At 41.3% G+C, this 13,244-nt stretch overlaps 1 protein-coding gene across 1 annotated transcript in view; it reads left to right on the forward strand.

The window, feature by feature from the left end:
* The first annotated feature begins 8,235 nt into the window (after positions 1-8,235).
* Positions 8,236-13,244, forward strand: part of LOC122944954 (transmembrane protease serine 11G-like) — a 103,491-nt gene continuing 98,482 nt past the window's right edge. Inside the window, exon 1 of the mRNA XM_044303719.1 lies at positions 8,236-8,417. Within this exon, the coding sequence (XP_044159654.1) occupies positions 8,395-8,417 (23 nt within the window). The 5' untranslated portion in view covers positions 8,236-8,394. The remainder of the gene's footprint in view (positions 8,418-13,244) is intronic.

Here is a 13,244-nt window from a genome sequence, read left to right on the forward strand (position 1 = left end):
TTATGTATTTTAATTATCGTAACTTTCGTACTCCTCCTCGGGTAAAAATACTTCTCAAAAGTAGTCAGATGAGTATTTTTAATCTTCTGGAAAAAACATAGTGCAACCTCTGGTCGCCCAATTGTAGTAGAGCCCACCATAATGCCCCCGGTAGTAATAAGTCTCTTTATAATGTGTGACAGTAGAAAAATGCCACTTATAATGTGCGTCTGTACATAAAAATGCCCTGTTGTGTGGCAGTATGAAAAATACCCCCTCTCTGCTGTAACAGCATGCTGGAAGATTTTAAGGCTACTATGAAACTAGCTTGAGCTTAAAAGGTGCCCATACACATTAGATAAATGTTGGCTGGACCCACTGAATGCTAATGTGTGTGATCTTCCTTTGAATCTCCCCTGACCACAAATCAAATGGAATATTTTTTTTTTCATAATGAAGATAAGCTGCCCCCAGAGCAAAGTCTGCCAAGTGGGTGGAGTTACCGTAGAGCCTCATACGGCATGAGGACCCATGGTCAGGAGTGCAGACCTGAGGAGAGGATGTGCTGGATGTGATATCAGGGAGGAAATATAGAGGCATTCATAAAGAGAGACAAATATCCCAACTGTCAGTTGAGTTGTGATCGTTGGAGAAGTTGAGTTGTTCTCCATCTAAAGTGTATGGCCATCCTTGGCCTGCTGTGTAGAAAGTTCTGAGCCTACCAACCTTCCTGGTATCACCAGAACTTTCAGGCTGGTAAAAGCTCTGTACAAATTCCTAAAAAGTGTAGACCTTGTCAAGAACAGCCCACACAATCCCTAAAAAGTGCTGTTTACCAGTGACAAGATTGTGTCAGTAAATTAAAATAGCAATCCACATCTGCATACAGACAATTTGTACAAATCTTGTTCGTAGAAATTAAAGTGCAAATCTAGTGTACATGATTAGGGTTATGTCATGCAAGGACAAAGCAGCATACAGATGAAGTCGATAAGTGAGTCCTATGTTTAAACAAATCAATATAATAATAAACTAAAGATGGCATGCAAGATACCATTTCATATCACACATTTACATTTCCTGTTATGTATCAGAAGCACATGGTTTTGACATGAACCCATTTGTGAGATCAGGTATGTTCTATATGTGGAAATCCTGGCCTTTTTTTTAATGATTCAGTGATGCAGGATAACATATAATTACAATGTAAGGCTGTGCTGGTAGCTTCTGTAGTTCTTGGCAGTTTCCAGGAATTATATCACAACTCCAAGTGATCGCTGCATCTAGTCACTGGCCTCAGCGGTCACATGAGGCAGTAAGGTATGGCATCAATATAGCAAGACCAGCCAGTATCAGTTACGTCATCCCATTGAAAAGGGGAACGATAACACTCAGTTGTCATTTATTTCATATATAGCCAAGAAAAATAACAGAGGAACTGTACAACATAGAATGCTAAGAAAAGATTTTCCAGAATTGTGATTTAAAGGAGAAATACAAATATTTTATTAAAACAGACATGTCAGGAATGTTGACAGTTTCCCTTTAATGTACAGTACAGACCAAAAGTTTGGACACACCTTCTCATTCAAAAAGTTTTCTTTATTTTCATGACTATGAAAATTGTAGATTCACACTGAAGGCATCAAAACTATGAATTAACATATGTGGAATTATATACATAACAAACAAGTGTGAAACAACTGAAAATATGTCATATTCTAGGTTCTTCAAAGTAGCCACCTTTTGCTTTCATTACTGCTTTGCACACTCTTGGTATTCTCTTGATGAGCTTCAAGAGGTAGTCCCCTGAAATGTTTTTCACTTCACGGGTGTGCCCTGTCAGGTTTAATAAGCAGGATTTCTTGCCTTATAAATGGGGTTGGGACCATCAGTGGCGTTGAGGAGAAGTCAGGTGGATACACAGCTGATAGTCCTACTGAATAGACTGTTAGAATTTGTATTATGGCAAGAAAAAAGCAGCTAAGTAAAGAAAAACGAGTGGCCATCCTTACTTTAAGAAATGAAGGTCAGTCAGTCAGCTGAAAAATTGGGAAAACTTTGAAAGTAAGGGCTATTTGACCATGAAGGAGAGTGATGGGGTGCTGCGCCAGATGACCTGGCCTCCACAGTCACCGGACCTGAACCCAATCGAGATGGTTTGGGGTGAGCTGGACTGCAGAGTGAAGGCAAAAGGGCCAACAAGTGCTAAGCATCTCTAGGAACTTCTTCAAGACTGTTGGAAGACCATTTCAGGTGACTACCTCTTGAAGCTCATCAAGAGAATGCCAAGAGTGTGCAAAGCAGTAATCAAAGCAAAAGGTGGCTACTTTGAAGAACCTAGAATATGACATATTTTCAGTTGTTTCACACTTGTTTGTTATGTATATAATTCCACATGTGTTAATTCATAGTTTTGATGCCTTCATAGTAATGAAAATAAAGAAAACTCTTTGAATGAGAAGGTGTGTCCAAACTTTTGGTCTGTACTGTATGTCATCACAAGGCTGATAATCAGTCAACTGATTGTATGTTGGCAGCACATCGCCTTGTCTAAACAATGTACTCTATGAGAAAAAATGTTTGAAGGAAGGACCGCAAGAGCGATCATTTGTTCAAACCCCTCCAGATACATCAAAAACAAGTGGCTTTTTTTTTTTTTTTTAACGTGTTGCATGGTTTAGAAACAGTGACATACCTTACATGAGGGCCGACCAGGTGTCTACTATGGGGTCTGGTCAGGGGCCCAGCAATGAACTTCTTATTTTGTTCCCACCATATAAAAAATACTTCCTTTTCTTGCAGCCTCCACTAGGGGAAGTTCAGTGCAAAGATAGCTTTATACCTTCCAATGCAGTCAATGGTATAAATTCCTATGTGTTGTGCTCCCCCTACTGGTGGCTTCAGCCAGACAATTTTATATAACTGTAGGCGTACAAAATGATCTAAATCTACGCCAGCAGCTGGCGCCTCTACCTGTATTTGGCACATCAACCACCAGCTAAAGGGGTATTAAGACGATCATCTAAAATACTGGTCTTAATAAATTACCCCAAAATGTCTTTAGAATGAGTTCCGTATTTATGAAGTACCTGTTCCACTTTTTTTTTACAGAAATGGGTATGGAAGAGGGTGATTACAATTTTTTTCTTTAATTAAAAATTAATTCTGCTTAAAGGAGTTGTCCCATCTCAACATTATTGTCTTATTGCTTGGATATCATAAATAGTGCTATGCCATAAACAGATCTCAGATGGTCCCATAGCAAAATGCAGACGTCTCAGATTTCTGGTGATTTAGTGATTTACAATTTTTTTTTAATCAAGTGGAAGAAATGTTAATTAATAACAAATTGTAATTAAAAAGTTGCCTTTGGCCTCACCCACTTTATCTGACTTTTACGTTAGAAAGTGGAACAGGTACTTTAAATATATGGCGCTAATTCTGAGCCCCATATTTCTCAATGTATTTATACCAGAAAACATAAATCTCCTCCCTCTCTTCTATTAAAAAGCTAGCAGGGTGCCTGCAGCCACCACTAGGGGAGCTCAGTGAACAGGAATTAATACAACTACCATGGAAGCTGTAATAATCATTTTGCATTGAGCTCCCCGGAGTGGCGGCTGTGTGAAAATGCATGTTTTCACTCAGGGAAGAGAAGAACAAGTTTTGTGTGGGCCCCCACCTCCCTTTGGCCCCTTAGTAGTCATGTTGTCTGCCTCTATTGCAGGTATGCAAATGTGAAATAGATGTGGGTCCCTCCTCTCTAGAACAGGGCCTCTGAAGTGTAGGCAGAGTAGCTGCACATGCAAGACCACCCTCCATTCACCATTATATCTCAGAGCTTTCTTGGCCATTTTCTTTAGTCCCATTGTAGTGAATAGAGGGAACGCTGCAGATGCCTATATATATTCTAGTGATGTGCCATAAATGTTTAGATGGGACAATTCCTTTACACTTCCTTTGCATTTTGCATTGCCTGGGAGTGTTTGACATTAAGGCCTCCTGTACACGACCATATCAGTTTTTGTAGTTCGCAAATTGCAGATCCACACAATACTGATGGAGTCTGTGTGCATCCTGCTATTTTAGCAGGATCCGCTGTAAAATAAAATATTATTGTACACAAAACAGACAAGAATAGGGCATGATCTATAATTTGCGGCCTGGCCGCCTGGATGCAGACAGCACACAGTTATCTTCCGTGTGCTGTTTTTTGGGAGGACTAGAAATTATTAGTCTGTTTAGGATCTGCAAAAAATGTGGATCAGACACGAACTGGGAAACTGGGGGGGTAGGGGGGCAGGGGTGGGCATACTACATTTTGCTATGGAGATCTGTGTATAACATACTGATCCTGATATTAAAAGGTAGCATCATAATAGTATAAATGACAATATGAATTAGTTACATAGGGTAAGACGTAGCTTAGCAGAGCTCATGTAGCAGGAGATCAGTAGTAGCCCTGAAAATTAGAAGACTTCTTGTAGATGACCTTGCATGATGCTCTTTAGTACATTGCAGCTGTATCAGTCTTCTGTTGAATATACTTCTCTGTTTGTCCACACAAGGGGTGTGAGGTATTATCTATGAGGGGCAACAGCTTTTTAAAGATTTTAATAGTGATGACCTCTCTCCTCTACAATGTACAGCACTGTGCTTGGGAAGAAGCCAAAAAACGGTGGCACTAACCAGAGTGCCTGTACCTTCTCAAACTGCTGATCGTCGGGGGTCCCAGGTGTTGGACCCCCACCGATCAGATACTGATGACAGATACAGATAAAGAGAATAGGTCATAATTTTTTTTTTAAATCACGGAAAACCCTTTTAAGTGTCCCTTTTTCTGCCACGACTTCCAGAGTGTCTAGTTTGACTCCTACCTCCAAGCCAGTCATCTTTATCAGTGAATCCTCCGGGAAGGCCGATTGTCTCTGGCATAGGGTCATTAACATCTGACCTGTCTCAGTATTTAGACAGGTTCCTACAGCCCTATGTCAGAGATACTCCTTCATATCTTGGAGATACTTCGGCAGTGGTCGCAATGTTGGAAAATATGTACTGTCATCCAAATTGGATACTTGCTACACTGGACGTGAGCTCTTTGTATACGAGCATCGATCACAGTCAGGGTATACAAGCAATATCCAAAATTCTGTCCCAGAAAGATAATTTAGCAACAGAACAACTGCAATTTATATTAGATGGGATTAATTTTGTACTCAATCACAATTATTTTTACTTTGAGTCCAGTTATTATTTACAGATCACTGGCATTTCCATGGGTACCAGGTTCGCCCCAAGTTATGCCAATTTGTTTATGGCAGCATGAGAGCAGGACACCATCACCCCAAAGCTTGGGGCGGACCTGGTCCTATGGCGGCACTATATTGATGATATTTTGTTAGTTTGGGGAGGATCACATTCATCACTATTACAGTTTATAGAAGACCTTAATAGTAATGGGCTCAACTTGAAATTTACACCAAATATTAATTTACAAACAGTGGAATTTTTAGATTTATGTATAGAAAAGAGACTAGAAACCTTTGTCTGCAGTACGTATCAAAAGGATATAGCCAAAAACTGCTTTATCCTTAATACAAGCTGCCACCTTCCAAGGTGCCTCCTAAATGTTCCCTTTAGCCAGTTCAGGCGTCTAAAAAGAAACTGCACCGAACAAGAACAATTTGAAGTAGAGGCGCAAAGCATGAAAGCGCAATTTCTGACGAAAGAGTATCCTAATGAGCTACTTGAGGATTCAATACAAAGGGTAAGACAATTGGACAGAGTGGCTTTTTTTAAACCCAAGGAGGTATCTGACATTACCCAAAAAGAAGATATGATGGCTAAAATAATTTTGCCATTTAATAAAGATTATAGGATGGTAAATAACATCGTCCAGAAGCATTGGCACCTATTAAAGGAAGATAAACGTTTGGGTTCTATACTTCCGGCCTATCCTCCAATTGTCTACACCCGGGCCCCTAACTTGGGACTTCAGGTAGCTCCGACAGTAAGGAAGAATCTAATAAAACCAATGATAACTCCATGGTCTAACCTGAAAGGTTTTTTCAGATGTGGCTGTTGCCAGAATTGTAGACAGACACACTTTGATAGGAACACAAATGAGATAACATCAACCTCTAACAACTTCAAATGAGAAATTAAAGAAATCCTGCCATGTAACAGCAAAGCAGTGATTTATATAATCCAATGCCCATGCCCAAAGCAGTATGTAGGGCGCACAAAAAAGAACATTCAAGACCAGAATTGCGGAGCACATTAATAATATCAGGAAACGCACCCTTTATCTAAGCACTTTAAATTGCATCATGCAGGTGACCCCAGTAAGATGAAATATATGGCCATTAAATCGGTCAAGCAAGACTGGAGAGGGGGTGACTTTGTGGGCAAAATGTCCAGACAAGAATCTAAGAAGATTTTCGAGTTTGGAACTTTGATGCCTCTAGGATTAAACTCGGAGATGGAAATCTTCAGTTTTCTATGGGGGGAGGTGGGTTGGATTGCACAGGGAGTCGATGCGAGGCTGTGTATCAGCGCATTGACTCCCTCTGCATCCTTCCCCCCCTTCCCCAGATCTCGGCAGTTTCTGAGCTTGTGATTCAATTCAAATATCTGTGTTTTTGCATTTTTATATTGTTGGTTTTTTAAATGTCTGCATTTATGATCCATAATCGATCATTATTCTGTATTTTATACACTTGAAGTATTTGTATATATATCTAGGGTAAAGATTGGGAGCGTGCAGTTTGCAAACAGCTTGCGACTGCGCGATCCGGAATCCAGACCATATATTGTAATATGCCCAAATAGGGTATTTAAAGACATGACCAGTAGGTCTTCATTCAGCATTCCACATTGTCTACTGAGGAAGGAACTTGTGTTCCGAAATGCGTCTAGTGTGAATTTGACCTAGCTATCTGTGCGTTATTTGTAACTCTGCAAAAAGGACTTTGCGATTATTGTATCAAATCTATTTCGAAGGTGGTGAGTTCGATACCAGCTCTAAGCGACTTCAACTGATTTGCCTATGCCGGCATGTCCTACATAGTGCAATAGCCTTGCTGAGTGGAACTGAACTCTATACTGACCGAACTCTGCTTCATCGATTTCCGCCATTTCGACTAATTCAATTGGATCACATCATCGACCAACGAACCATGTCCCTGGTTGGTCACGTGGGACGCCACGTAGATCGAGTCAAGGGATCACTCCGAAAGAGGAGGTAGTATATGAATACGAGCTGAAGTCGTGACATCGACCATTGGGAAGCACTGTTTGAGTGCAAAGTTTTTTCCATCGGGGATCGCAAAGAGGACATTCCTTTGAACCATCCAGGTTCCTACTACTGGTAAAACAGTATACAATTATTCAATAGTCGAACTTTCGAGTGTTAAAATCGTACGATTATCTAGTATTTTTGCAGATAGATGCCAATATTGAAAGCAAAGAGGTCTTATTTATTTGGAGTACTCCAGCTATATAGATGTATGCGTGAGCTCCGCATTGTATGTATCTATATATATTTACACTGATATGCTGACATGAAATTAGGTTATGTTTAATATTTTACATTTTATTGGGATAATACATTTTATGTATGCAAAAATACTGTGAGCCAGCCTGATTGATTTATTATTTATATCTTTATCAGTTTGTCCAGCTTGATCAGTGCACTTATGTTGATTCCCTAGCATACTACAATGTAAAAAGTAGTAATAGCGACAACAGACTGATAGACAGTCCAGGGGAGTTCAGTAGACGGAAAAGGACCTCATTTTCCACTGATCTTTCTTGAACACAGCACAGGTATAAGTACTCCAATCCAATGTGTCTTCCAAGCACTCTCCCTTGTATGTGCTAACCACCTCCACCTGCCCAAGTTGTGTAATGCTTTATTTAAACTTGGGGTGGTGCTCTTGCGCATTTCCTGCTAGGTTACTCCACAGATGTATGCTGACTGTTGAGGGTCCCAGTTGTGGGACACCCTGTGCCCAGCTTTTCAAGGAAGGCTACACTACTATACCTCTGCAGCACCTCAGGCTTTCAATTTACAAAAGCCATGTACACTACGTGGAAATGCTAATTATGTTCCAGCTACTTAGATACTCCCACATGTCCCAACACTGACTTCCAAATAATTTCTTCTGTTGCAAGAAGTTTAATTGAGGAAGTAGGTATAACTTACTGATTATTAAGTCAATACTATTTTCTGTTTTGCGCACAGGACTAGGACCAGTCAGACAAGTTTCAGGCTAAGCACATTTTTGTTTGCTTAATTGCTTGTTTAAAGATTGTCCAACCCTTGAGCTCAGAAAAGTTAAAAAACTTTCTCATACCAATGAAAGGTTCGTAACAGCATAATCATTACAGCAAAGATAACAACGAAGGAACATGGAAGCACATACATCTTCCAGGTAAGTAGTATTTGATGCCAAGTCGAGAAGAAAGCTGAGCATTTCATATGGCACAGAACCTCCGTTCTGTATGCTTTTCATTATTCTGTATGCAACTTGCTTAAAGGTTTTCCAGGACTTTTATATTGATGGCCTATCTCCTCAGAATAGGTAATCATTGTCAGATCAGCAGGGGTCCGACACTCCACATTCCTGCCATTCAGCTGTTTAGGAGTAGCTCTGGCTCTGGCAACAGGAACCAGAACTACAGAGTTCCTTCCAATATGTAGTGGATGGAGATGGTGGTCGGACTCCAACCGATTTGATGTTGATGGCCTATACTGAGGATAGGCCAACAATATTTGAATCCCAGAAAAGCTCTTTAAAGGTATTGAATGACATTATACAGCAAATGTAGTTAGGCAGTGTTGTCTTGCAATGTTGTATACATATTTGCCTACAAGGGGGTGATCCGTATGCTGTCCAGTACTGTTTATGGTCCAAGGATGCATTCTTTAATAATATTTGCATGTTAACTGTTCTAGTTATGAACTAGATGGTTATCTGACGGACTAAGAGCTTCCTGCATTAGATGGTTAGGGCTGCCTGCTTTGGATTCAATTGTATCCATGTCATTAATCAGGGGTCACAGTGTGATAGCCATATTATAATCAGGAGGGACAGTGTGAGGGCCATATATTAAAAAAGGGGCACCATGTGGGGTGACATAGTTTATTCAGGTTGACAAAGTGGTTGCCATATTTTAATCAAGGGCAAAATGTGGGGGCTGTATATAAATCAGGGATACATTGTAGTGCCCATATTTTAATGGGGGGCCACAATGTGTGACATATTTACTCACAAGCTCAGCATAGGGCATATTTTATTCAGTGGGCACAATGTGGGGCATATTTTAATTCTGGGGCACATCATGGTTTGGGCCATAATTTTATTCAGGAGCACAGTGTAGACCATAGTTTATTCGGGAGTATAGTGTGGAGCAAAATTTCATTCAGGAGCACAGTGTAGAGCATAATTTATTCGGGAGTATAGTGTGGAGCAAAATTTCATTCAGGAGCACAGTGTAGAGCATAATTTTATTCAGGAACGCAGTGTAGAGCATAGTTTATTGAGGAGCACAGCGTGGAGCATAATTTTATTCAGGAGCACAGCATGGGGCAATTATTCAGGAGCACAGTGTGGAGCATAATTTAATTCAGGGGCACAGCGTGGAGCATAGCTTATTCAGGATGCAATTCAAATTGACCCTAATAAATGTTGGGTTATGGTTATATTTTCATTGCCCTAAATCCCTGAGGACACCAGGGCTCTGGTGAAACATGTCGGGGGCAGTGTCTAGCAGTTTTAATCTGTCACTAGCCGCAAGCTTGTTACACAGGAATACAACTATAAGTTCACCACAGTATCTGAGAGCATCATAAGGATAGATAGTTGTGTGCACCAACTTCATCCCGAGCTGATAGATGTGCTAGCAAAACAAAGCGGCAGACAGGGTCTTTTAATTATTAGCTTTAGAGTTTATTTGATCAGTGAGGGAATAAAGATAAATAGGGAAAGGTACACTGAGTGATAAATGCAAAATGGGTTTTAGTGGCCAAATGGCTTTTTGAAAGCGTGGAGCATAGTTTATTCCGGGGTACAGTGTGGTGCATAGTTTATTCAGGAGGACAGCGTGGGGTACAGTTTATTCAGGAGGACAGCGTGGGGTACAGTTTACTCAGGAGCACAGCGTGGGGCATAGTTTATTCAGGAGCACAGCGTAGGGCATAGTTTATTCAGGAGGACAGCGTGGGGTACAGTTTATTCAGGAGGACAGCGTGGGGTACAGTTTATTCAGGAGCACAGCATGGAGCATAGTTTATTCAGGAGCACAGCGTGGGGCATAGTTTATTCAGAAAGACAGCGTGGGGTACAGTTTATTCAGGAGCACAGCGTGGAGCATAGTTTATTCAGGAGCACAGCGTGGGGCATAGTTTATTCAGGAGGACAGCGTGGGGTACAGTTTATTCAGGAGCACAGCATGGAGCATAGTTTATTCAGGAGCACAGCGTGGGGCATAGTTTATTCAGGAGCACAGCATGGGGTATAGTTTATTCAGAAGCATAGTGTGGGGCATAGTTTATTCAGGAGCACAGCACAGAGAATAGTTTATTCAGGCGAACAGCGTGGAGCATAGCTTATTCCGGGGTACAGCGTGGTGCATAGTTTATTCAGGAGGACAGCGTGGGGTACAGTTTATTCAGGAGCACAGCATGGAGCATAGTTTATTCAGGAGCACAGCGTGGGGCATAGTTTATTCAGAAAGACAGCGTGGGGTACAGTTTATTCATGAGCACAGAGTGGAGCATAGTTTATTCAGGAGGACAGCGTGGGGTACAGTTTATTCAGGAGCACAGCGTGGAGCATAGTTTATTCAGGAGCACAGCGTGGAGCATAGTTTATTCATGAGCACAGCGTGGAGCATAGTTTATTCAGGAGCACAGCGTGGAGCATAGTTTATTCAGGAGCACAGCGTGGGGCATAGTTTATTCAGGAGGACAGCGTGGGGCATAGTTTATTCAGGAGCACAGCATGGGGTATAGTTTATTCAGAAGCATAGTGTGGGGCATAGTTTATTCAGGAACACAGCACAGAGAATAGTTTATTCAGGCGAACAGCGTGGAGCATAGTTTATTCCGGGGTACAGCGTGGTGCATAGTTTATTCAGGGCCATAGCGTGGGGTATGCATTTATTAAGGGGCCACATTGTGGGGCATAGTTTTATTAAGTGGACACAGATTGGGGCATAGTTTTATTCTGAGGGCTCCAGCATGGGACATATTTTCAGGTGACACAGTGTGGGGCATAGTTGATTTGGTGGTGGGGTTGGGGAGTTTTGGGGTATAGCATGGACATAGTTATTTCAGCTGACACAGTGTAGAGCATAGTTTTATTCAGGAAGCACAGGGGGAGATAGTTTTATTCAATAACACTGTGTTGGGTGTAGTACTGTTGTTTTTTCAAGAGGCACAGCGTAAGCCATTATTTTTTCTTCAAAAAGCAAAATGTGGAGCATAGTGGAGCATACAGGTAGCACAGTGGGGAGCATAGTGTTTTTCAGGGGACATGGTGAGGGCATGATTTTACAGGGAGTGCAGAATTATTAGGCAAATGAGTATTTTGACCACATCATCCTCTTTATGCATGTTGTCTTACTCCAAGCTGTATAGGCTCAAAAGCCTACTACCAATTAAGCATATTAGGTGATGTGCATCTCTGTAATGAGAAGGGGTGTGGTCTAATGACATCAACACCCTATATCAGGTGTGCATAATTATTAGGCAACTTCCTTTCCTTTGGCAAAATGGGTCAAAAGAAGGACTTGACAGGCTCAGAAAAGTCAAAAATAGTGAGATATCTTGCAGAGGGATGCAGCACTCTTAAAATTGCAAAGCTTCTGAAGCGTGATCATCGAACAATCAAGCGTTTCATTCAAAATAGTCAACAGGGTCGCAAGAAGCGTTTGGAAAAACCAAGGCGCAAAATAACTGCCCATGAACTGAGAAAAGTCAAGCGTGCAGCTGCCAAGATGCCACTTGCCACCAGTTTGGCCATATTTCAGAGCTGCAACATCACTGGAGTGCCCAAAAGCACAGGGTGTGCAATACTCAGAGACATGGCCAAGGTAAGAAAGGCTGAAAGATGACCACCACTCAACAAGACACACAAGCTGAAACGTCAAGACTGGGCCAAGAAATATCTCAAGACTGATTTTTCTAAGGTTTTATGGACTGATGAAATGAGACTTGATGGGCCAGATGGATGGGCCCGTGGCTGGATTGGTAAAGGGCAGAGAGCTCCAGTCCGACTCAGACGCCAGCAAGGTGGAGGTGGAGTACTGGTTTGGGCTGGTATCATCAAAGATGAGCTTGTGGGGCCTTTTCAGGTTGAGGATGGAGTCAAGCTCAACTCCCAGTCCTACTGCCAGTTTCTGGAAGACACCTTCTTCAAGCAGTGGTACAGGAAGAAGTCTGCATCCTTCAAGAAAAACATGATTTTCATGCAGGACAATGCTCCATCACACGCGTCCAAGTACTCCACAGCATGGCTGGCAAGAAAGGGTATAAAAGAAGAAAATCTAATGACATGGCCTCCTTGTTCACCTGATCTGAACCCCATTGAGAACCTGTGGTCCATCATCAAATGTGAGATTTACAAGGAGGGAAAACAGTACACCTCTCTGAACAGTGTCTGGGAGGCTGTGGTTGCTGCTGCACGCAATGTTGATGGTGAACAGATCAAAACACTGACAGAATCCATGGATGGCAGGCTTTTGAGTGTCCTTGCAAAGAAAGGTGGCTATATTGGTCACTGATTTGTTTTTGTTTTGTTTTTGAATGTCAGAAATGTATATTTGTGAATGTTGAGATGTTATATTGGTTTCACTAGTAAAAATAAATAATTGAAATGGGTATATATTTGTTTTTTGTTAATAATTATGCACAGTAGTAGTCACCTGCACACACAGATATCCCCCTAAAATAGCTAAAACTAAAAACAAACTAAAAACTACTTCCAAAAATATTCAGCTTTGATATTAATGAGTTTTTTGGGTTCATTGAGAACATGGTTGTTGTTCAATAATAAAATTAATCCTCAAAAATACAACTTGCCTAATAATTCTGCACTCCCTGTATTTAGGAGGCATAGCATGTGGCAAAGTATTTTTTTAACCGTACAGTGTGGGGCATAGGTTTATTCAGGGGCACTGTATGTGTTATTTCCAGGGTCACAGTATGGATATGTGCTGCAAAAGTAAGGAGCCGATGACATCTGAGTAGCCTATAA

Source organism: Bufo gargarizans, chromosome 1 (assembly GCF_014858855.1).
Source record: "Bufo gargarizans isolate SCDJY-AF-19 chromosome 1, ASM1485885v1, whole genome shotgun sequence".
Classification (NCBI taxonomy): Eukaryota; Metazoa; Chordata; class Amphibia; order Anura; family Bufonidae; genus Bufo; species Bufo gargarizans.